Below are 25,508 nucleotides of genomic sequence, written 5' to 3' on the forward strand. Positions count from 1 at the left end.
GTAATTTATATAATTATTATTAATCTAAAATCAAATCATTGTACTTGTTATAGATAATAATAATTGCATCAGGGTAAATTAATTTTTAATAAATATCTTGGGAAATGTCCTCAGAAATTCTTGCAATTAATATTATCTAACTCAATGACATTAAGCCATGTGAACACGCTGTGCGCGTGGGTCGAGTAAAAAGTAGGTGAAGGGTCGTTCCCAAGGAGCAGCGGGCGATTAAGCAACGCGTTTAACGAGGGTCAGGTGTGCCAGGACAATTATTATTACGGCGGCTCGGCGCTCGACTAAACGGCATCGCGTGTATGTGTATCGTTAGTCTATTATGCGTCATTGTGCGACCATGGACGCGCGGGCGCGCCAATATGTCCTGCTCCCACTTGATTGAGCCCGATCGGGTCGCAGGTTACGACAGGTACTGCGCACAAAATAGTCGTCCAGTCATCTCAACATAATTGCAAATTATAAATAGACTTGGGAGCAGAGTTCTCTTTGCAACTGCGAATTTATCAACGATTCCATACACCGTCGATTTCGATATCATCGTAGCGATATACGATTCGAGCAATTACCGAACACGAATAAAAGTTCATTCGTGTAATTCTATTATTGAAACGTGTAGAGGCGCGCGCGTGCGTGAGGAAGATGCGCTTTATCACGCATCGTTTACGTTCGTTTCCGCGCGGAATTACGCAATCGTTATGCGTCCATGCAGGCATGCGGCATGATGCACATGCAACCAGTTATTAATATCGCCGCATCGCGAGAGCGCGCCGCCGAGATGTCGTGGCCTTCCTTGTATTTTAAGAGGGTTAATACAACTGTATCGTTTATCAACGACAACCACAAATACGCCGAATGAAATACGGTCGGAGTAATAGCCGCCGTAAAAATCCCGAATGCCCTGTGGGTCCGATCGATAACGCCTACACACACGTGCGCGTCCGGCGCACGCCCTGCAACTTTCATTCCCCCGAGAAATGAGGACCGATAATTCGTGCAAAAATCCCAGACCGTAATTAAATCTATCTCGCGTATCAGTAACTTTAGATTTCACATCCGTTTTTGTGGCAATATTTTTAGGCGAGTGGTTTTATTTTGCAAATGTCAGAATCAATTGGCGATAAAAGCGATTCAGATAATACACGTAATTTTATCTCTTTGTGTTTTCAATGCATTAAAATGTCACTTCCAAAATTCGATATAACTTTAATTAAAGGATTTAACATTAATCTATGCATTATTATAATTTTATACTAATTATTATTATATATATTAATAAAATTAATAATGTTGTTATGTAACATGATTTTATAACATGCCAGATATTTAACTTTAGTCTTTATAATTAAATTTTTTAATTATACAATTTCGATCTTGAGAATAGATTTCTTTATCTTTTGGATATTTTATTTAATATATTTTTTTAATTCTATAAAAAATACATATATTCTAGAAACACACACACACACACACACACACACACACACACACACACGTATATATATATATATATATATATATACAGGATGTTCGGCATCAGTCATATCACCTCTCGTATGCAAGTAGAACTGGTAAATTGAGTAGAAAAGTCCTCTATCATTTTGTAATTTTTGCAATAATTCATGTAATTTTCGCAATATATATATATATGCAGTATAAAACGTAAATATATAGTAAGTAGTTTTTATAAGTATGTAATTTTTTCCCATCGAACTCTTTAATTATCAAACTACCGAAGATAATGGAAATTGTAATTTAATGCTCAACTCATCTCGTTAATCTTTTTCGAAGCACAATTCCTGCGAAATGACGTATCCGGTGTTAAAGCGAATTGACATTAAGAATCACGTGTAATGATAGCAGCAAGGACATGCACCGACGTCATCCTTACATTACGACACTTCCTCCGCGCACATATACATAGAACCTTGGTCCGATATCAAGTACAATGGACAAAAAAAAAATTATATAAGACAGGGCACAGTAAACGAGCCATTGTTTTCTTTGCTGACCTTTTGTAGATGGAAAAATTGTACATAACTATTACACTCGAGGATATGTCATCGGACAAATCGCAATGTCATGTCACTCGCTGGATTGCGAGTGTCCTAGTTGAAATGCTTGCAATTGTGAGAGTATAAATATCTCATTTGAACAGGTCTATAAAATTCAAAGAGATTCCATACTGACTTTAATGATGATCAAACATTCAATTTTAGAAATTAAATGCATACAAATTATTTGATATTTTATTATTTCTCCGAAAAATATATGCAATATCACGCGCAGCAATCATATTAATAATTCCAACATGAATAAAATAACTTGAAGCTTTCGGTATCTTATTATAAAATTACATTTAATTAAAAATCAATTTTATAACATCGCGTGAAATTTATAATCCGGATAAATCCGAATTATCCCGTCTCACTTTTATCTGTGCCGTTTGACCGGCTCTCGATCGTTCTTCAAGGTGATCGTCTGAAAGTTTCGTTAATACGATTATTCCATCAAGGACAAAGTCTGGAAATGAGGTACTTTGTATTCCTGTTGAATGAACGCGTCAACATAACACGAAACAAAAATGCCGAATGATTCCGGTGTGGTATGAGAGAACTGATGTTATTTGTAAAAAGGGATGCACTTATTAATTCTATGATTCTGGTTTCTTAATAACCTTAGTAATTTATTAAAAATATAAAGTAAGTAGAATTTATAAAGTTCATAAATTATTAATATATTGTGATAGACAACAAAATTAATTCTTAATTAATATTGTTTATACGATAAAATAAACAATATTGTAATTACTTTAATGTGAGTTTTCCATAGAATTTTAGAGGATCATGATATAAAAAGAGATTTTTAATTAAAATTAAATGTGTGTGTCTAAAGATAGACTTGTGGGAATATTTTAATCGTTCTACGAAGTGGAACAATGTCACGAAGTCGAGTAGATGCGTCTTGCAAAGTGGCATTGTGCATTAAGATTCGGCCGACTTTGAGTTGTTGAAACGGTACCGTTTTAATTCACTATGCCGGAAGTGACGATGTCAGCGAGGCATGGCTGAACACGATCCAGGACAAGCAAGGAACAGAATGAAATCCACGAATCCGCGCGTGATGAAACCACTGAAAACAACCAAATGTACCGTTCGTGGGAACGCAAAACACCTTGTGCGTTCGTTAAATTCATAATGAGTGGGCACGCTACGTTAATCTGACCTAATCGCAAAGTGAAAACCGCTGTAGCAGGAATAATTACAGAAGAATTACATTACATATATTTTTTATGGCTAACTTTCGGAACGTTCGCCGAAGTCAGCGAAATTTAGAATTTTTTAATAAAAATTTTTTAAAATGCATTCGTGAAATTATATTTTGTACGTAGTGTCAGCGATTACTGCAGTAGTTTCGTTTTTTATTAATAGTAAATCCTCGCATAATATTTCAGACATTGTACATAACTTCACGATCGCAGCATTAGAAACAATAGCCAATAATTATACATTAATTTTCGCAATTATGCAACTATCTTTATGAATTCATGCATTGCTTATCCAATAGCATTTTGCGAAGGAAAAAATAGCCATCTAGAAATAGCTCTTCAATGACGTATTGATAGGTTATAAGCAATTCCCATGCGATCCGAAACCCCGAAAGCGACAATTTCTTCAAGCGGTCACGATCTTGAATTCCGAGCGCGGAATGAACGGAGCAACTCTCACCTGTCATCTGCGTGCAATGGTTTTTGCACGCTTACGTGCATTTCGGATGTGCATGTATCATCACGCTGCGTTCCTCTCGCGCGTTCACGTTACTAACTTTCACAAGATAAACAAACCCGCGTATATTTATACGTACGTATAAATTGTTAAATCCCGCTAGGCGCAGGACGAAGCGAAACGGAAGCGAGATGGAGCCGCAGACAAAGTCTTTACGTTATCCGCACGCGTCGCCCGGCTCCGGGCTGCAGCTCGACATACATAAATGCATGAGGAATGCACGCGTGTCGTAGGCTAAGAAAGCTTCGCCACGTTACTGATTTTAATAAATCCGTTCCCACATACTTTATTTATCTACAGGCAGCTCCAGTTCTCCGTTTTTCCTTAGCTTAAATTAACAAAATGTTAAATGGAAAATTTCTTCGCTCTAGAAATTTGTTTATAAATATTCTCAAAAATAACTTTAATAAAATGTACGTCTTTAATCTATAATCGCAATTGTTTTACTGTTTTATTCGGGTCTATTAATTTTCTTTCTTTCTCTTTTTCAAAAGGAGACAAAAAGTTTATGTGTTCTTAGGAGGATTTACTTTGCAAGGATTTAGATTTACGTACAGGTTACGACGAGTAATACTTATTATTCTTTTCGCTTGCATCATGCTACGCATGCCTTCGCGGGGAGGGGCACTTAATTTCTCAAACTTTTTTTTCCTCTCCTCCAATCCACCTATGCATTATATTCGCCTCTAGTTCCATGGGATAAAAATCGTGCTTGACCTAAGGCTCCCCTACACTCGCCATACTTCCTACACACATCGATCGCGAAGTAATCTATCCAAGTCGAAATACCGTCGACGAAATCGAGAGGAGAAGTTTCTCACGTTACTCTCGACTCGCGCGTACGCGCGCGTTTACCCGCCTCCGCATTCATAGGCGTGCGTTTATGCGGCCCACGGCGCAGCATGCACACACACACACACACACACACACACACACACACACACACACACACACACACACACACACACACACACACACACACACACACACACACACACACACACACACACACACACACACACACACACACACACACACACACACACACACACACACACACACATACACACATATCCACGCATCCGCAATATACGCGTACGGAACGCGGCACGCACACATCGCACATACGCCCTTTTCCCACCTTTTCGTGTATATCCACGTACGTACGTATATCCGTGGATGTTCCCAAGCAGCATGCGCTTTTTCCGCGGTTGCGCAACGCGGCGCATCTCTCGGCGAGCTCTTCCTGAATGCATCTGACGTAACTCTTATATATCCGCGCACGCTCGCCCGCTCGGCGCATCGCACGTACGTAATGCACCGTCGAGGAGGATCCTCCACCGGAGGATCATCCGGATAACTGTGCACGCCCCGTGGACACGACGTGGACCGCTTTATCTGTCTCTCTTTCTCTTCCTCTCTCTCTCTCTCTCTCTCTCTCTCTCTCTCTCCTCTCTCTCTCATCTTCCTCTCATCCTTTCTTGTTTTCTCTTTCTCCATCGGATGCTGAACTCGAAATGATTATCAGCGGCCGCGATCTCGATAACACGTCGCTCGGAGCTGGCTATCGCGAAGTAATTCGGAACGCGCCGTGGTGATCCTCGAGATTCTTCCTGGATGTACGATGTATTTTTGTGCAGCACGGTCTATGTATTTATAAATTCCCCGAGAGGATGCACTTTCGCGCGCTGCGATATTATTAGTCGCAAAATTCATTTTTTCGTATTTGAGAAGAACCGTTACGTTTTTGTGTTATTAAAATTATTAAGAAATGAAAATGATGGTGAAAGAATAATTTATCTCGGATTGTTCTCAATAGATGTATCGTTTACTTGTTTTTTAAATAATTTTGGTAAAATATGTTTCGCGATATTGATGTTTAGTACGATATAATTATGTTTTTCATATGTTTTATATAAAGTAATCCAAAGCGAAAAAGACAATATTAAACAATTATTTATTACACATATTATGGAAAAAATATAATACATTTTAATTTTTTTTTATTATAAAGGCAATATATAACAAAGTAGTTTTTTTAAAAAGTTGACAAGTAAAATTGTTCAAGAAGCAAAAACTCTTCTACTTAAAAGTAAGTGTGATATTGGGACGTAAACATGACTGTTTTATCTCGCTTTATCCTATTATAATTTGTAACAACTAAGATAAATTGTTTCTCTGTAAAATCCTACTTATCCACAAAAATTGATTCATAGCTTACATCCACCGTTATTGTGATTTTTCATCGCATCAAGTCGCATCGGAAGTTGCAAATCGCAACATCGTCAGTATCCACGACGTAATCTCATATGAATGTTAGAATTATGTATCGCGAAAGTCGAGGCATGTTCGACGTTGATTTGATATTCGTAGATTAGCAGGCCTAGTGTACACGTACACGCACCGCCCGGAAAAATCGATGTTCTTCCCCCCTTTTTTTCTGCCGAGAGTGCGCGCAATAAATCGTCGGCCGCGTACCGGAACGTTAGATCTAATATTGATGATTAATCGCCGCTTGGGACCGTGGCTCTCTCGGAACAGAATGTTCCGTTCCATCAAAATAGAGGAGCGCCCCGGCATCTAGTTAACGTTATCGTCGCAATCGTAACGTTCGACATTGTAACGCTGATCGTTGCGCTCCGTCGTATTTTTCCCTCCTCGGTTAAATAGATAGATACGAGAAGGCGAGTTACGGATTTATCAAACCATAGTGCCTTAAACGCATAGATTCTCGATGGGTAAAACAAACAATTTGAGAAATACACTCATGAAGGATAATTCAACAGCGTTAACATTTTCATCTAACTTATTACAACATAATATAGGTATATAGATATTTATATAGGAACAGAAGAAAATTATTATAAATGGAGGTTATAAAAATATAAAGATCGAAACAAATAAAATAAACAAATAAAATAAAATAGCAAGAACGATGTTTTTCATGTTCTTTGGCATTTTGTTAATTTTTTTCTGTTAAGAGTCTTAAAGTAAGAACTTTACAGCCTTATTGAGAAATCTGCCATTGAGGAAAGATACTCTGATTGAAAAGAAGGAGAGAGTTTATCGCAACGTTCATTCCAAATAATCTGCCGGGCATTGGGTCCGCAAGATCGATCATAACGAGCGCTTCCTTATTGCGGAGGGCTGTCTGTCCGCCGACATGTAAGTCGGAGTTTGCATACCTGACCGATAGGAAAGATCGTTTCTGTCGGAAGGGCGTGGGCATTCCGCGTTGCGCTGCACCGCACAGTTCGAAGACGGCCTTTCGGCTTTTTTTCTTCTCTTATTCCTGACAGGAAATGAAAACACAGTTAGCTGTTGACGAGACGCTCGCGTGTGCGCGCACCTAGGTGGCTGGGAATTGAATCGGTCATTGCAAAAAGGATATACGATAGATGAGACTTTATTACAAGAACGGAAAAGCTCCATCGCAATTTTATTTCACAAAGGCTGTAGATAACACGCGATCTGAATGTTTTTTGCTTTTATATAACAGATATTTCTTTAGTTCAGGTTTACTTTTGTAGAGGAAAAGACTAATCTTTTTTTTAGTTTAATCATTTTAAATAAATTTATTCCCACTTTATTATCTGATTCAATCGATTTCTTCATGTCAAGAAAAGTTATGAAAATTGAAAACAATTAAGAAATATTAAAACATATTAAAAAAATATGAGATAAAAAAATTCTAGGATTTCTCATTATGAAAAATATAAATAAGTTAAAATACATATTATCAATCAGGCAAATTGCTGCTGTCTCTTTTCTGGAAAAAGGTAAACTATCAATAAAGTATTTTATTTAAATAATTTTTTTTTACATACATTTTGCTTGAAATACAGTTATATCTCTTTTGCTTCCTTCTCCCGTTTCTCTTTCTCTCACGAAGAGTCACGAGATAATGATGTAACCTTCTTCACATGTACCCCACTTTCTTTATTTCTAAACTTCGCAAGATTCAATTTCGCAGCTACATTGGGATTTTCGCTTTTCGCGACCCGTTAGAGGTATAATGAGAATGAGCGAGTCTATTTACGGAACATCCTGTGCGCGCGTTGCCGTGGTGCCGAGAGTTGCGTAATCCATCATATGCGGTGCGTTATGCAACTACGTGCCAGATCAGAGCGCATGTATCTGGAATGCGCACGGTGAAAATGCAAATACCCGTTAATCGCCGGGATCTCGATATCAGGATCAAGGACCGTGATGCGATCGTTTGATCCATGAACTCTAGTCATGGCACTGAATTGTTTAGATTCATGTGCTTATACGATGTATGATAATGTATGATTATATTACACGGTATTACTATCCTAAGGTATGCCATCAACATGTTTACTCGCTAACTTTTATTGTTATATAAAATAGCAATATTTCTGATTTTGACAACATTTTTGAAACAATTTTATATATAGAAATTTGATTTTTATTAATAATTCATAAATGAGGGATACATAAACCAAAAGATATGTATGATGAAGCCTTGGTCAAAAATATAAAAGACCTTTAATCCCTCATTATAAATCAAGCCAGTCGATAATTAAAAGGTATGATAAATTCTTGCAGTGTTGTCATAACTAAATATTAAAATAGCATTAATAACTTTAAACATTTGTATTTATTACTTTAACATAAATATATTATGTAAAATAAAATAATATTTAAAAATTCAAAAATTTTTTTGTATAAAAATAGTGAACAAAACAAATTATGACATTTTTCTTATTAATGTTAAGAATATAAATTTGAACAAAGTTAAAGAAGACTTGGTCTGATAAATTGTTATAAAAAATATTTTTAGCAATAATATTCATGATTGATATTGTCGATATTTCACTATTTATATTTATTCAAGTCGTTTATAAAAAATTATATGACGAATAAATAATTCCTGAATCGGTAAATTCTTACCGACTCTCTAGGCAGATAGATTTCGCAAGAACTACCGGTAGGGTTGAATTGCTAATGAATCACAGGATTCGCAGAAATCGAAAGAAGAACGGCGGATGCTGATCCGCTCCTGTTGACTAGAAATCCGGAACGCCGAGCAAATTACATTTAATGTCAATACTATTTCTAGCAGAGGAAAAAAAAGGGGAAAAGAAAGCGACTTCCTGCGTCAAATTTTCGACATCCCCAAAATTACAATCACGCACGTCTAATTAAGCAAAATAAAAAAAGTCTACCGGAGTCGATATAGGATGTATAGTTATATCATCCATCTGCGTGTCATCTTAATTGAAATCTTTCTTTAAGGAAGAATATACGAATATAATTGAAAACTTTCTTCAATATAAATGAACGTCAGAAAAGAGTTTATTCATATAAATGGCTATAAACTTTATTATATAAAATATTATATAAAATTTTTTGTTTGTCCTTGATACAACTGTTATTATAAATTTGGAAAATTGAATTATTTTTAAAGTTAATACTCATTTATTTTAACTTTGCGATTATTACAATTATGAAATCAAATTGGCAAAGCTATTTAGAAAAAAAGATATATCAATGTATATATATTCAATTTTTCAACCTGTATCCTTGATAGAATAATACGAAGAAATTCATTCTATCACATAAATGACAGAATTTACGTTTAATTGTTTTTTAATCTTTTCATTCTACAACTTAATGTACATAATAAAATGCCATATGATTAGATCATATGATATTTGCGTAATTGTATGCATACTTATATGCGCATCTAAGATGCATTCGCTAAGAAAATGTATATGCCATCGATACTTTCCACGTTCAACTGACATTCGCGCTTGACATTATCTGCGATAATCGCTACTATGATTCTACTCGGATAGATGATCCGGAACGTTCCTTTCAATCGTCATTTATATTTCAAGATTCAAACTAACTGTAGTTAGGCGAGGATAAGATTAATCTAATCGTTAAATGCAACTGACAAAAAAATGGATTTAAAAAGACGGCGATTTTATTAGTGTAATGCTGTCTTCCGACAGATGTATAACGATCGAAATATCTTTTATTTTGTGTTTGGCACTTAAGAATTACTCTGTGAAAATAGAAGTGGAACAAATGCGTATTTAAATATCGCTCCAGGAACATTCAACTAGCTCTTTTCTCTCAATGTTATAATACACGTATAAAACAATACACGTATAAAACAATTATACAATATTAAACAATTATATAATATTTAATATAATATTTAATATAATATTTAATTAACAATTATATAATATTGTCAAAGATATGTAAAATAAATTTTATTATTTCAAAATTATAGAATATTGAAGAATATAGCAAAATTCTATAATCGGGAATTAACTATTTATGAAATCATTTATTTTAAAATGCAACCAATTTTATTTTTCACTCGCCTGTTGTGGTTGGAAGAAAAAGATGAGTGAAAAGGCCGAGAGGACAAAAGGAAAGAGTAAAAAAGAGAAAGAGAAAGAGAAAGGTTTAGGAAAAGTCCGTGTACGAAGTGCTCATAAATACGAAGTACAAATCCAACGTGTCTACCGTGCAATAACCGCTGTAAGGAGCGAGTATGTAGTCGACGGCGACGACGGCGACGACGATGACGGCGACGAGGAATGGTGGCAGTACGCGTGCTGTTGCGCCAGCTACACGATACAGGCTACCAAACCGGAAATGCATCGTTGAGGAATACAGTACGAGTGGCCAGAGGCCATACCACACACCGCACACGACACCAAAGGCCTTAGGCGTATTTGCACGGTTCGCTCTTGATGGGATAACAAATCCGTTTTTACACACGAACGAGCACGAAATAACAAGAATATTTCAACGTATTTTATAAATGATAATTTTCGGAAACGACATTTACACGTATCTTTTACTCCAGAACGAATAAAGTTATTCTCTCTGGATATTTCGTAAAATATTAAACGTATATATTTGCCTTTGTACGTAAGTTGTTATGATCATATCACACCTGAACGTTTTCGTATGCAGATGTTGTTTGCACAAATCAATCTTTGCATTTGCGTTTCATGAATGATTCATCGAGAGTTATTTTCAAAACTGAATCATGCAAATCTTTTTCTCTCTTTCTTGTCTCGTTTTCATGCGCTTGGTATTAAGCAAGTTGGTACAATCACGTCAGAGCTTAATAACGAAGTTAAAAATGTGTCTACTTCTTCTTTCTTTTAAAAAATTCAGAGCAAAGTGTACCAAGTCCACAATCTTCTAAAATTTATTTTAAATATTAGCTATGACACCACTGTGTCAACTTGATGGTGTTAAGGTGTTTATAAAGACTAATTTATGTCTTATCCGTTTTCGGAGATCATTCTTGATGAATCATTCAAAAGAGACGAAAGATTAAATTAAATGTATAAGAAACATATAAAAATAATTCAATGTTTCAAAGCTCAGAAGCTTTCCTAATCGTGAATATTTAATTCATATCCAATATAGAAATATTTATTTATATTTATTTCTTGATAGTTATCTAGTTGTATTATTTATTACGTTTTAAAAATTTATTTATTAAATTTTGAAAATTAATTTGCAATAAAATGAGAATTTTACTCCAATTTTCACTTTTATTTTGTTTATTCGACATATGTAAGTGGTACTTATGGAAATCGTTTATATGATTTCCGTAATATTTTTGCTCGGAATAATTTCAGTGACAATCGTCAGAAGCGAATTGTAGAAATTTATCTTTGTATACACAGACACAGCTTGTGCCGACGAAGTTGTTGGTTGCGCCAATGTTATGATATACCCGCGTGTAATGCGCGCACGTAATGTACACCGCACCCACGTGCCACAGGATACGAGAATCGAAAGCATCACTTCATTAGTGTGCCGCAGCATGTCTATGTATCCGACTTGTTGCAGGAAGTGTGATATTTGCGGGAAAGTCGAGGCACGATAATTGGTCATTTGCCAGATGACAAGAATAATGAAATCTCTTGTCTCCGACGTTCGGCACCGTCTCTAATCGGGCAATTTGCGTGCTCTACATTCTGACCATCGACTTCTATGACGAGGTCAGATTCGAGTCCACCTCGGTTAGTTGAGTCACCGAGCGCCATGGCTGCTGCCCAACCCACAATTTGCAATATTTCATTTAAACAAGGAAAATGTGGGTTTGGCAGATATAACCGTGTTCGGGTATAATGATATCGCTCTAGGCCACTGAATTATTAGAAATCGTGGGTTAAGCATTGGCGGTGCTAAACAAATTTGTGGTCATTTATTTTAAAAAGAACTGGGATGAGAATCATCTCTCTAATATCTTCATAATTTTATGTATGATTACTTTTTTCTGCTACTTTTTTCTATTGTATATAGAATCAATAAAAAATAAACTTGACTTGTTGTTAATAATTAAATTATCCGAATCTTTTAATTTTTTTCAGTGCAAATGAAATAAATTTATAACATATTTCCTTAATTTTATTTGACGATATACTCATCATTTATAAAAGTATATATATATATATATATATATATATATATATATATATAATGTATTTAATATCGTTAATATTTATGAAATTTATATAAATTTATGTAAGTGTCCTTAGTGTGTTAAGTTCTAATCTATAGATTCGTTAAATCAAATGACTGCAAATCAGTCATCCTCGCAAATTGCGACTGTTTGAGTTGAAAATTTAAAATGAATTTAACAATACCAATCTCTATCTATATATCATCCGAGTGAAATTCTTTTTGATATATAAAAATGAAATATAAAAATATAATGAAATATATAAATATTTTATGATATATAAAAAAAAATATCGTATTGTTAATCGCTGTGTAACAATAACAGCAGTTAAAGCCTAACTTAATTTAATAACTGAGACGACAATATAATTGTTAGTATGACTACCATAATAACTAGTCTTTATTGAATTAAAATCACGGCTGAATAGCAATCAAAATGATGCGTGCCCGTTTATTCTATTGAAAGTACAACAACATATATAGTAGTTGATAATTTTCTGGCATAAATCATTCGATCGGAAAAATCAGGTCACAACACAGAGGCAGGACCAAATGCGATATCAAATGCGTCCAATAACGCGAACTCTGATCATAAATTCTCGTTCTTAAGTTTTTTCGCTAACGGGCCCGTCGGCAATATTGCTGCAATAACTGTTTAAAATGGTGGTTTATGGCTCGCCACCCCTTGCTGTGAGATCCCGTATCTGCAATAATTATTATTTCAATGTTGATGAAAGGCGACATATTCTCGTGATCAGCAGTAAAGTGGAACGATTAGCAAGATACGAAGGAAATCGACGAGTCCCTCCCGATAGATACCGATGCGTACTCGATAATTGCAGATCGGTCGAGGTGTAAACTATGATTTTAAAGGCATGCCCGATTCAGGAGCGTCGACATTATCTCGGATCTCGTGGATTATCGCCGGAAGGCGAACCGTCGCCGCCGGAAATGACGCGATTTCCTCGAAACATTTTTTGTAGATCTATGGAACGATAGGCGAGATACAACAAGTAAATGGTTAGCTTCGCCTTGGCGCCGCTTGGTCAGTCCACTGATTGACGTTCTAATAACAAAACGTTAATCTTGCATATAATGCCGTTTTTTATAATTATGGCATTATGAAGAAAAAAATTTTAATATTCTCTTCTCTTTCATGTTTTCCTTCCATAATTCTTTCTACGTTTTATATCTGTCATTAGTTAAAATTTCTTTTATTTTATGTAATATAAAGATTCATTGAGACCGTAATAATAAAAAACAAATCCTTCAAGATTTTATTAAAAAATTAGAAAATCTTGACGAAATTTTTATATTTATATTTTTAAATATTTTTAAATTTCTTTTAGCAATTATATTGGATAAAATAAGCTTTGTTATTAATTTTATTATCAATTATTACCAGGCATTAATCATGTTAGCTTCAGATCAATGACATATCGAAAATGTATTAATTGTGAAGTAATTTCGTTAGTCTAGCGATATTACACTAAGAATCGATGTATCGTAATATGTTAAAGAAATATTGACGACAATGATTAGCGATAATATAACGTCAATAATCGTTAAAGTGCGAGTGCAATGAAGAAATATTATCAACGATAATCTTGTCACCGGTCACGCTGTTAATTGATACGCACCATATATCGAAGAAATATTATCACATGATATTGCACAGTTGTTCAGCAATAAAATTTCTAGTGAAAATTTCTTTATTGTTCCCTGATACTATTATCTAGTACACATATACACTCCCACGTAATCATGTTAATTTCCACGCTGTCAACCCCACTGAACAGCCCCTATTCTCTTCAAGGCGATAGATCAGTCGGCAGGTCGGGGTCTCCTGCGTAGCACGCAGGTTACGTAAGGCCAGGTGAGCGTTTAACCTACGGGAGATCGGTGGGCCTTAAAGAGCGATAGATCGAGCATTGTACACACTTGTATCTCAGATATATCTTTTCGTGAAAATTTCAGGTTTTTCATAAACCGTCCAGAGAAACAATTGAGATAAATGATATCGATATTCTCGGGCTGTCGTAAAATAAAACCGACATTCGCGCGTTAATTTTTATTAACGCGATTTTAGCGAGAGAGAGAAAGAGAGAGAGAGAGAGAGGGGCTTTGGATGGAAAATCGACTCGATTTCCATCCGTGTATATTATCGATAACATCTTCTCGGAATACCTCGAATGGCGCTCGGCTCGATACTTAAATTGCGTTGCGGAATCGATTAGCTGCCACGCAGACCGCGTGCACGATCGGAGCTGTGGAATCTCATAGGGAGCCGGTCGGCACACGGCCATTCGGTCGCGATTACAACGAGTTTATTGCGAGCGGATGCCGATTATTTACAACACACGCCGCGCGCGCGCGCACTCGTATGTGGAAGTTACACGGATACGAGTCCCGCGAGGGATCGGACCCCGCGCTTTCGATCATCGACATCGTGCCGGTATGAGCGATCGAAGGTAGTGACGGGGCACGACGTAGCAGAGCGGACCCTGTAGCCGGTAACAGGAGTCCCGGGCCTCTGCTTCGCTCACTCTTAAGGGGGATAACTGGGTAAGAGCACGATACCATTAAATAAATGACTTTCTCATTTTTGTCATTAACGCTAATCGATTTTGCCCACGGAGACGGAATTGAAAGTAATCGACGAGGTTATACTTAGTAACGAGTCCCGAGGTTTATACGCGACGCACATGATCGCTAATAAAGTTATTTGCTTTTTCCATCGCCGTGCTTATCGACGTCGAGAACTCAAATAATAGAACTTCAGCATCTAATTCAAATTTAATTCTGCTGAGGCTAAAATTGTCGCAAATTTTTTTGGCGTAGGTCGATCCATTCTCGAACAAAATATCGAAATTAGTAGTGTTTATTTTTAAAGATCGATTTTTTTGGAATTAAATTTCAGATATATATATATATATATATATATATATATATATATATATATATACAAGCTGATGAATGGCATGCTTTTTTTTATGTGATATTATCATGTTTTAAAAGATTTTTATAGAATAATATTAAAATATAAAATTTATTATAAAAGAAAAGTTTAATTTAAGCTAGAAATCGAGATTTACAAGAACAGCAATAAGAATACAATATCATTGTGTTCTTCGGCTCGATAAATTGGAAAGCACGAGGTGAGAAAGAGAAAAAGCTGTTCGTAGGGTGAATAACGAAATGTGATAGTCGAAGAGAATAAATCATGAGAAAACGCAAGAAATTGCGCATTTGTGGAGAGTCGGAAAGTGTGACGAATGATCAGCAAGAGTAAAAAGCCAGCAACAGAAAGAGAGGATGGGAACATGGACCTGGCAATCAAGTAATGCTCGACAATTATTGTTGTTTTCGCCATTAGGGAAGATCGGCGTAACATGCGCACCCAGTCTCGCAAATTGTACGAGTCATTGAAATCGTCCAGGATGAGCTTCATCATCCAGTTACAATCTATAATTATCAGCTAATTATGTGTAACCAGAATATCGCATTATTATGTGATTCAAACTAATTTTTAGCACGAAAACTTAACACAATGATGAAAAACAAATGTTTATATCTATATCTATAATTATCTATATCTATAATTATATCTTATATCTATAATTTAGTTAGAATCTAATAAAATCTTTTATTGATTTCACGAAATAAATTTAAAATTTTAACAATATCTTCTCTAAATATGTTATATTTATAATTTCTCCTTTATATGATTTATTTTTATCAAATAATTTAAAAATTCTTAAAATTTCCAATTAAAGATTTAATATGTCATAATGTAATGTAATTTTTAAGAAAATTATTTAAAAACGATGGGAAAGTTTAGATAAATTAAAGATTAAATTCTTCAGCTAAAAACTAAATTATTTTTTCTTACAATTCTGTATGTAGGAGTGGATCGTTGTATTATCATTTCAAGATAGATAACGTGTCCGTTTGTGAAATATAAAAGTTACCGATACATTGCGTAAACAAAACCTGCGTTAATGCGCTGCGTTAATTGTAATGACGAATGAGCGAGCGTATCGACATCACTACCCAAAGTCGAGCCGAGTGCAGCAGGAAGTGCATCGGACAAGAGTAATGGTGGCATTGCACCTCGGCGCAGCAACAACAACGACGTGGACCAACGGGAGCGCCTCTCTGTATCGCTTTCTTCGTTTCTTGAACGCGAATCCACGCCTGTATATTATAATGCTAACCGATGCTGGCATTCGATGCAGATGCGACATTGCATTGTGTCGAACTTGACGAACCTTGCGCCCGTTTCCTACAAAATTGACAGCATAAACTCAGATGCGGAACTGCAAGATCAATAGCATAACGAGACGTGCACTTTAAGCACGTGTTGTTCAAAATAAGACAACGTTCGCACATGCATATATTTTTTTCTTTTCTTATAATCAACGATACACATTAGGAAAATAATCATAAATGTGATAAACTAATGATCAAAATAATATCTATTGATAACTATTGATAAATTCTATTCTTTTCTTCCTTTTTCATTTTTTTGTACATTGATATTTGGCATTTGCACACACTTTCTCTCTCATATGCAATCTTAGACGAGCTATTTATAGTTTATTCCAATAAATCAATAAACGTCAGATGCACTTCAAGGTATGCATGTTTACAGATTTATTTCCAAATTTTCTCCTCTCCTCTCGATACGTCTTTGCTCCGCTCGGACAGCGGAGTGTCCGGAACAGGTATCACCGGCTGAAAACCCGACGTGTCGTAAAATGCACATGAACGGGCGCAGGCTGTTGATTGGTACGACAAGGATCCTGTCTAAAGATCATTTTGTAAAAGCCAATAACTCATCGCAGTGGAAGCACCGTGTAAATTCTATAGTCACGTCAGTGACCGTTTTCATGGGACTTTATTCCCGCCACGCTGAGCGGAGTATCGAGCGATAAGCGCGACCGGTCTCGTTAGCGATGCGACGGATTCGTGGAAAGGAGAATATCTGCGAGGATCTGACGCTTTACGTGATATAAACTAATTTTTTTTTTACTCCCCTTTCGTGAATTCCCGCTGCCTCTTTACTTCATACAATATCTCGCGAGAAGCGTGGGTGGGAAGAAAACGTGGGAGGTTTTGAGATACTCTCGATTTAATATGTTGAAGAGGATGTATCACAAATAAACCAATAACAAAGTGATTCAGCTTTTTCTCTTGCATAGATCTTCTCAATTAAATAGCTAATTATCAAATAAAAAAGTATTATGAACTATAATTAAGTTTGAAATTTTTTAAATCTACTTTACATTGTATTCCAAAATTAATTAAAATTTAATTGAAAATCCAAATTAGCTAAACGTAACTTTCTTTTATATTTCTTTTATATTTAATATATATTTGGAAAGATACCAAAAGATTTAATATATTTGGATTATATTTTGATATATTTGAAAAGATACCAAAAGATTTTTTATTAATTTATATTTTCGCTATCTTTGTTATATTTATCGAGAAAACAGATCGCGTAATTCGTCTTATTGCTACTTTTAATCATTATAAAATTATTCCTAATTTGTGCAAAGTTACCTATATTGTTAATTATATCTCATCTGCGCTGATTATAAAGCAGCCTAACGTGATCAACGACAATAAGTGGTGGATCAATCTTGCCTGTGGACGATCAGAATTTGAGAATTTTCTACAAACACACAATTCTGTTCAAGTAATTGCAACGAACTCTTTCTCTTTCCTTTATCGATCGGAAATACACTGAAAAAATATATCCTTCAAACGCTCGAGTGGGCGTTGGCTGTACTTCCCGAACGTCTCGTAATCGCAGCAGAGAATAAGAGTTCATGTACGTATGTACATAGCAGGTAGGACCGGCCTTGGTCCAATGACCTCACAAGAGATCGACCAGCGGCCAACCTCTCGGTTCGTACATACGTTCGGTGCTCCCCCTCGACGTGACCGCCGAACGGGGAACATCATCGTGTGCCAGCGAGCGAGCAAGGTCGTTGACACCGCGCGCCTTCTTCCCCGTTTCTCGATTCGCGCCACTCATGTAACCGCGGCCCGGTATTTAACGCGCATGAGGCGCTCGCATAATAACCAGACGACTGCGACTCCGGCAGAAAGGACCGCTTGCTCTCCGATAAAGATCGTCAACGGGGGGTCCCCGTTCACTGGCATCACTTTTTCTTCCCAAGCCGCAAGAATCGCGAGAATCTTAACGATTTTTCACGGAACGGATTAAAAACCGCAATCATTCCAAATGTTCCGTTTAAAAAAAGCTCTTATTATATTCTCTACAAGTAGCATTTTAACTTCCAACCGTAAGCGCACAAAACAGTACGACAATTGGGCACTTAAGACATGATGTGATGTTTAGTTATTAAATAAAAAGAAAGATTTTGAAAAAATAATAATAGTAAATAATGTCACAAATTGCCTTGGAATACGAAAAATGATTTAATTCGTGACTTTAAAGTCACATATAGAATATCTCAAATTAAATCTTTAAATTTATTTTATCTTTATATTTATAAGACATGTTAGTAAGGTTTATTACGAGTGACTCGAGAATCTAAATAGCTAGTTCTTTTAATGCCTTTTTGCATCAAGGAATCAAGGGGGGTTTTGCGCATCGATCGGGATAGCTGTGCGGACAATTTTAATTTTTGCGGATATTCGATGACGCTCGCGCATCACTCGCACGGTGTCGATGAACGAGACGATAATGGGCACCGAAGGAGAAATATGGGTTCGAGGAAGTGTTCGGTAATGGACTCGGTAATCCGTGGATCGATCGGCCCATTGACTGCAGCTCATTCCTACGGACGGTCATTACAGAAATATTATGCCGTGTCAATAATACCTTACCATGACGTTTCGCGGCTGTAACAGACTTGAAGAGCAGATCGACATGCCATTGTGTTGTGCGGTCGGCAATCATTTTCGGAGGCATCGGAAATTTCACGCTCATATAATTCTGCGTCGGAAGTTATTTCGGGACGTACAAAAATTTAATTCAACACGCACGTAGCTTAGTTGGATTTCAGTGCAATTATCACTTGTAATGTGTTATATAATACAATATTACAGATAGAAAACTACTAGAAATAGTGCTTTGCTGTTTTTCTTTTAATTTTCTAACATTATTAAACGGTAGTGTATTTAATTCATAGAATTTTTTAAATCTTCTTCTATTTTCGTTTACTGCAATTCTTAAATATTGAATAGTTTAATTTCTATGCAAGGAAGCAACATATATCATAATATTGTAAAAAAATGTTTAAGATAAAAATAATATATTTTCTTCAAGAGTAAAGTATTTGAGAAGTATTCTCTCTTTAAACCAAATGGATTATTTTTTTATGAATGGAATGTAAGCTTAACCGGATATATCCAGTATTATACTTGTAAAAAAAAAATCTTCTACTGAATGATACGAAAAGTGTAACTGTATCTTATTAAGGCATTAACGTAAGAAAAGAAAAAAAGAAAGAGAAACGAATAAAGATGCAAAAAAAAAAAAGAAAAGGATGAAACAGCGCGTTACGCGAAATTGTAATAATTAATCTAATTAATGTCTTTATGTAAATAGAGTTAAGTCGTACAGGGCAGTATGATGCTCGTTATCTGAAACACATATTATCCTTTGTGCCTTAGGGATGTGTGCGTGCTATGTGTACATGCATTTCTCCGCTGCACTTCCTGCAGTATTAATTGTGGCACGAGCTTAGAGACCACCATGGCCGTGCTGTATGTTCCGTTGTGAGGAAATTCTGGTTGTCATCAACGATGAAAAAATTTATTTCTTAATGCATCAATTAATGTACAGTTTTAAATTATTTATATATTATTTTTATCTATTTGATCCAATCATAAATATTAAACAAATTATTTATGTAATGTATAAAATTTATGTAATGTATAAATAAATAATAATTCTTTATAATATCTCCCTAATATACACCCTTTCTCTCTTTCTCAAAAACAAAATTTCATTTTATATTATTTAAAATTATTCTTTATGCTCACTATTTTATATTTAACATTATCATTTGTTGAAAGATAAAATGTTCTCAGATGTAGTTAGGTCTAGTATACTATACAAAGTAAGAAAAGCAATCGCAACATGATGTCTCTGTCAACGATCACCTGTTCTGTCGTAATCCCTACACTTATCTGAGACCAGAATCTTCATGAGTAAACATTCTTTAATGCAATGTGCTCATCATTTCCTGTTCATACTCATGTCTATACAAACAGCGGCAAACTAAATTAATATACAAAGTATATAATACGACCTGTGCATTTCATGAGTTCGTCACGCGACGATGCATTGACTAATCAACAAGGACTCAATCCCTTTGATTAAAAATCAAAGAGCACTTTCAGTTTCTAATAATCGTTTCATGATCCCGATTTTTTTTCGTATACAAGGAAAACTTTTTTCAAAGATGATTTATAAAATTACAAAATTCATAAATGCAAAATTCTCAAATAAATTGTGTAAAGTGATTATATTTGATCTTAATAATCGATCGCAAGATTATTAAAGCAAAAGATAGTACATGACTGTATTGGATGGCCATACCGCGAAGACGTCTCGTCGATCTCTTTAATGTGCCGCCGGCGGTAAGTTCGCGCCGAGGAGAAAGCTAGATCCTGGTGGACGTGGACGCGGATGCTCCGGTGACTTCGAATTCTCTGCATCACGAAGTATTACGTAACCTGTCTTAGTCCTGGCAGAGAGATGAGATTTTCATCGTGTTCCCATCTTTTATTAATGTTCGCGAAACAATAACTACGCGTGCCCGCATAAATCAATTTAGGCTTGATCGAAGATCGTTCTTCAACGTCGCAGAAATATCTCGCGAGCATTTTAAATGTTTTAAACTAAAGGAAAATTACAAGACAATATATTTTATGAAATAGTCGTGAGAAAAGAAAGTAACTCTTGATCTATAGCCAATATTTATGCAATCGTTATTCTGAGAAATTAAATGAAAAGTCGATCATAAATCGGCTTTAGTATGATTGATAATTCGTACGTTATATAATTTGATGATCAATATGAAAAGGTCAATCGCATACACACATGAATTAACTGGTTTTATACATTTTACTGGTTTGTGCTATAGATTGCGATCTCTATGTAATTATAACCTATCCTCTCGTAATGTAATTAAAAAAATTTGCTTTTCCGTCACATGATAATTAACGTTCAAAAAAGATAACGTATGGGCTCTCGATTTCACAAATTAGTAATAATCAGCGCCAATCCAACTACGAGATGTTACGTTATTCTTACAAAATATCACGGTTTCTTTTGCACCATTAGCCTGACCGATTGTATAACTTCTCCACTGGTCGAAACTCCTTTCCAATTTAAATGGCCGGCACGTTATAAATTCATCTGTAAAATTATGCGCCCGGCGATTACGTCGACATCGCTCGATTATTTAACCGTTATTTTGCTCCGAAAAATATACCCGCCGAAACGAGAAAACTCGCAACTTTCACGAAATGCCGGCTCTCTCTCGAAAGATTTAAATAAAAATATATGCGTATACATATTAATCTTTATCTTAATACAATAAAACATAAATAAAGTATTAAATAAGATACTTTAAGATAATTAACAAATCTAAATCTAGGAAAATGTAGGTAATAAAAATTTTATTTTAAATTACTGCAATAATAATTCTGAGGATGTCTAGTTAATTTTGTTTACATATTTTATCATGGGATACTTTGAGTATTATTAAGATTCAACATGTCACTTACAAAAGTTATATTCCTTGTAATCTATTACACTTTATGCAAGTGACGATTATCATGACATTTCCGTGATGTCGAGGAGTTATATACGTTTGTACACTTTCTCACTTTCCTGTTTATATTGTTGCACATTATTAACTCTTTCGCAGTATTCATTATACTACGTTGACACGTAATGATGGAGATTAACGAGCATGTCGAACTCGTTGCAGGACGCCTAAGTAACGGCCGAGTCATTCAATATTGACTGTTGTATATCAGAGAAACGCGTCTGGACTTCGATGCAAAATGACGAAGACGCAAAATTTCCTAGAAACCGCGTTTTCCTTTTTCCGACGTGAAATAATTGCATCGTGTAATGATTAATTTCTTTCGATATTTTTAGAAGCATACGTGAAAGGAACATCGCGAACAAATTATTACGTCGCTCGCTGTACGTTCATTTCAATGATTTCAACATCTTTTTCGAAAAAGATACAAGATGGCCAAGTTCTTGACTCTCTGAGTATCTTAATAACTCAAGTGCTTCATATCAATGTTATAATTTCACGATACGATACAACTTCGAAAATTTTGTATGAAACATTTTAATATAAAATTCGTCTAAATTCGAAAATAATCCTAAATTCTTAAGTTCTTTTCTCCCGTTTGGTTCCGCTCGCGAAAAGAAACCAAACGAAAAGACCCGACTTTCTCGCGAATCTCGATTGGATAGATACGGAAAACCGAAGGTATTTTCCTGTATTCGGAAACATAAAGTCGGGCGGCGGTCCTCCTAGACAAGCACTGGCGAACGCCGGTAGTTCCGGCGAGCCGGCTGGTAATTAACTTCGCTCTTAACTTTGCTGACCTTCTTCCACCGGTGAGATTGCCTTCCCCCCTCCCCCCCCCGCCCGGTTGTATCGGGGCCGACTTCCCCACCCCGTGCCCAGCATCGCTCGGGTCCTGGTAGGTATATTTGCCGCATCGCGCGTCCCCGTGCCGCATTCCAGAGCCCCGGATGCATCCCGCGTTGCATCGCACGAGTGCGTCGGCCTCCTGTGCTCTCTCGAATGCGCGCGCGCGTAGAAAGGATTTCTTCCGGGACCGCGGCCCCGGAAATCGAAGGGATCGCGCTCGCACGAGGCGTGGTCATTAATACCATCGAATCTCGATATATAAATAAGATTAAAGCGCGTATCGCGCTTAGCGCGAGACGTGAATTTCTTAACTCGCTCGAGCCCGCTTAGCGTCGTCGCACCGAAAGATGCGCTCAGTTTGAGACTTGGTCTCAGATCGGTACGGACTTATTAACGACTAAATGAGTGATTTATGTACCCACAAATAAAAGATGTAATAATAAATGTGTCTTTTGCGCTTAATCACGCTGTAATTACTTTAAAGATTGTACGAAGGTATTTTTAATTATTCTGATAATTCATTTTAGATTATGAATAATTTCAAATGAAAATTGATAAATCTTAATGATGTGTACATCTTAATGATATGTACACAATCATTTATTCTCTTAACTGTGAATGATTTATTCTGGATGATTATTAAAAGTGAAATTCAGCTTAAAACTCATGGATATATGGTATATCTCCTGGTATTTTAGATGTCCCCGTAGCTGCTATTAATTACGCCGCATGAATACAAACGGCTTTTGCGTTAGAAACTGGAGCCGCTATTGTAATCCGCCGCGGGGAATCTCGCACTATAAATTGCCCACGACGTCGAGAAAGGGCAACGTTTTGAAGAGGGTCGTGGTAAGTATCGTTTGAATTATAAAATTAATGCAATTCGCATCGCGCGGCAAACGTAATCTTCGTGTCGCGTAATCGCGCATTAAATTGTACATCGCATTCATGACACAATCAAAATTTCTTATATAATGTCACATGTGCCAAATTACCTTTCAAAAAATTTATTTAAATGTAATACACTTTTCTTGTTCCGACAATCTATTTGAAAATTATACAATTAAACTTTGATTTTATAACTTTAATATTTATATATGTTAGATAATAATTGCGAATAAAATTTTAAATTTATAATAGATACTATAATGAAATTAATTTCCTCAGGCTCAAAGCGTGTAAATTAGAAATTACTTCGCTACATTCTAAGTTTAAAGGCTTATGAAACTTACGAAGAAGAAATGCACGCAATTAACGTAATTAGCCAAAAAATTGTACGAGTAACATTCGTATAAAACATTCGTTGACCGCGAGACGGAGCTTAGCAATTAAGCAAATACGCCATGGGGATGATGGCATTTAATTAATTAGACACCTCGGTCAGTTAACCAAGAAGCGTTTAGTTGGACTGGTATTTCGCTGCAGGAATGGCATTCCATGAGTACACGCAAACCTCATTCGACAAATGAGAGACACGAAATCTTCTGCGTAATTATTTCTACACAATGACTATGTGGATGCTTGTTCTTGTGTTGATTGATCGTAACAAATAAAATATTAAATACATTCAGTTATTGAAAACCATATAATAAAATTATTTCCACATTTGATGTTTAATTTTTCTTGCTAAAATAGAAAATTTAAAAAAAAATCAAATTACGTCACGACAATAAAATACAGGTCAATTTAAAAAAAATGTCCTTTGTGCATGTATGCCTTACATAAGATTGTAATAATTATAATTTTTTGTTGAAAAACCGAAATTAAGTCAATTATAACAAAATTTTGCATAGATAAATTTTTAAAATAATAATAATGTTTTAAAAAAATAATAATGTTTATAGAGTAGAACAATTTTTAATTAATTTCAAGCAATTTATGCTCTTTATTATAAATAGTGTATATCATAACAGAATATTTATTTACTTAGCGATAAGTACTTAGCGATAAGTACTTAGCGATAAGTATATTAGTTCGAATAATTAATACGTCAGTTCGGAATAATAGTGTAATGTCTAATAATAAATAATATTTAATTAATATTGTAATTATATACAACATAACAAATAATTAATGTGTAATTGTAATATGTTAAAATAAAATAAGTAAACTTATATACTTATAATATTATATTATATATGATACTTATAACTTATAATATATTTAGTATTTTTAACAGATATCGCGATAAAAAATGTGATACTGATGTGATGAACTACGTTAAAGAAATTACATAAATGCCACGTATATTATATATTTCTACATGGAAGTTATAATAATTCCATTGTATTAAATATTTCGATTTCGTTTCAACAATGAAATATTGACTTTAAATTTTATATATTGCAAATATTCTATAATGCAATTTTTATATATATGATAATTATGAAATATCAATATTTTATTACTATCATCATACTATAGACATTATTATCATCGAGGTGATAAATTTTATGAGATTATTATTGGCGGGGAATATTAATTAAATAAAAGATTCTCGACGATTTGCGAATGTAAGTAATAAGATATGTGTTCGGCAAGTAAGCGGCAGGTAAGTAATGAGACGTGT

The 25,508-nt window shown here is 35.3% G+C and overlaps 1 protein-coding gene and 1 long non-coding RNA gene across 2 annotated transcripts in view; both read left to right on the forward strand.

Annotated features, from left to right (window-relative positions):
* The window catches only part of LOC148934950 (uncharacterized), a 145,962-nt gene extending 125,872 nt beyond the window's left edge, over positions 1 to 20,090 (forward strand). The window contains exon 3 of the mRNA XM_089082997.1: positions 19,923 to 20,090. Within this exon, the coding sequence (XP_088939123.1) occupies positions 19,923 to 20,031 (109 nt within the window). The 3' untranslated portion in view covers positions 20,032 to 20,090. The remainder of the gene's footprint in view (positions 1 to 19,922) is intronic.
* Positions 20,091 to 22,935: 2,845 nt separating this feature from the next.
* Positions 22,936 to 24,829, forward strand: LOC105432191 (uncharacterized). The gene is made up of 3 exons (XR_968362.3): positions 22,936 to 23,434; positions 23,638 to 23,788; positions 24,107 to 24,829. It is a non-coding gene; the product is annotated as an uncharacterized LOC105432191 (long non-coding RNA).
* The last annotated feature ends 679 nt before the right edge of the window (positions 24,830 to 25,508 follow it).

The sequence above is a fragment of the Pogonomyrmex barbatus genome, unplaced genomic scaffold, assembly GCF_055798465.1.
Source record: "Pogonomyrmex barbatus isolate J1 unplaced genomic scaffold, ASM5579846v1 scaffold7, whole genome shotgun sequence".
Taxonomy (NCBI): Eukaryota; Metazoa; Arthropoda; class Insecta; order Hymenoptera; family Formicidae; genus Pogonomyrmex; species Pogonomyrmex barbatus.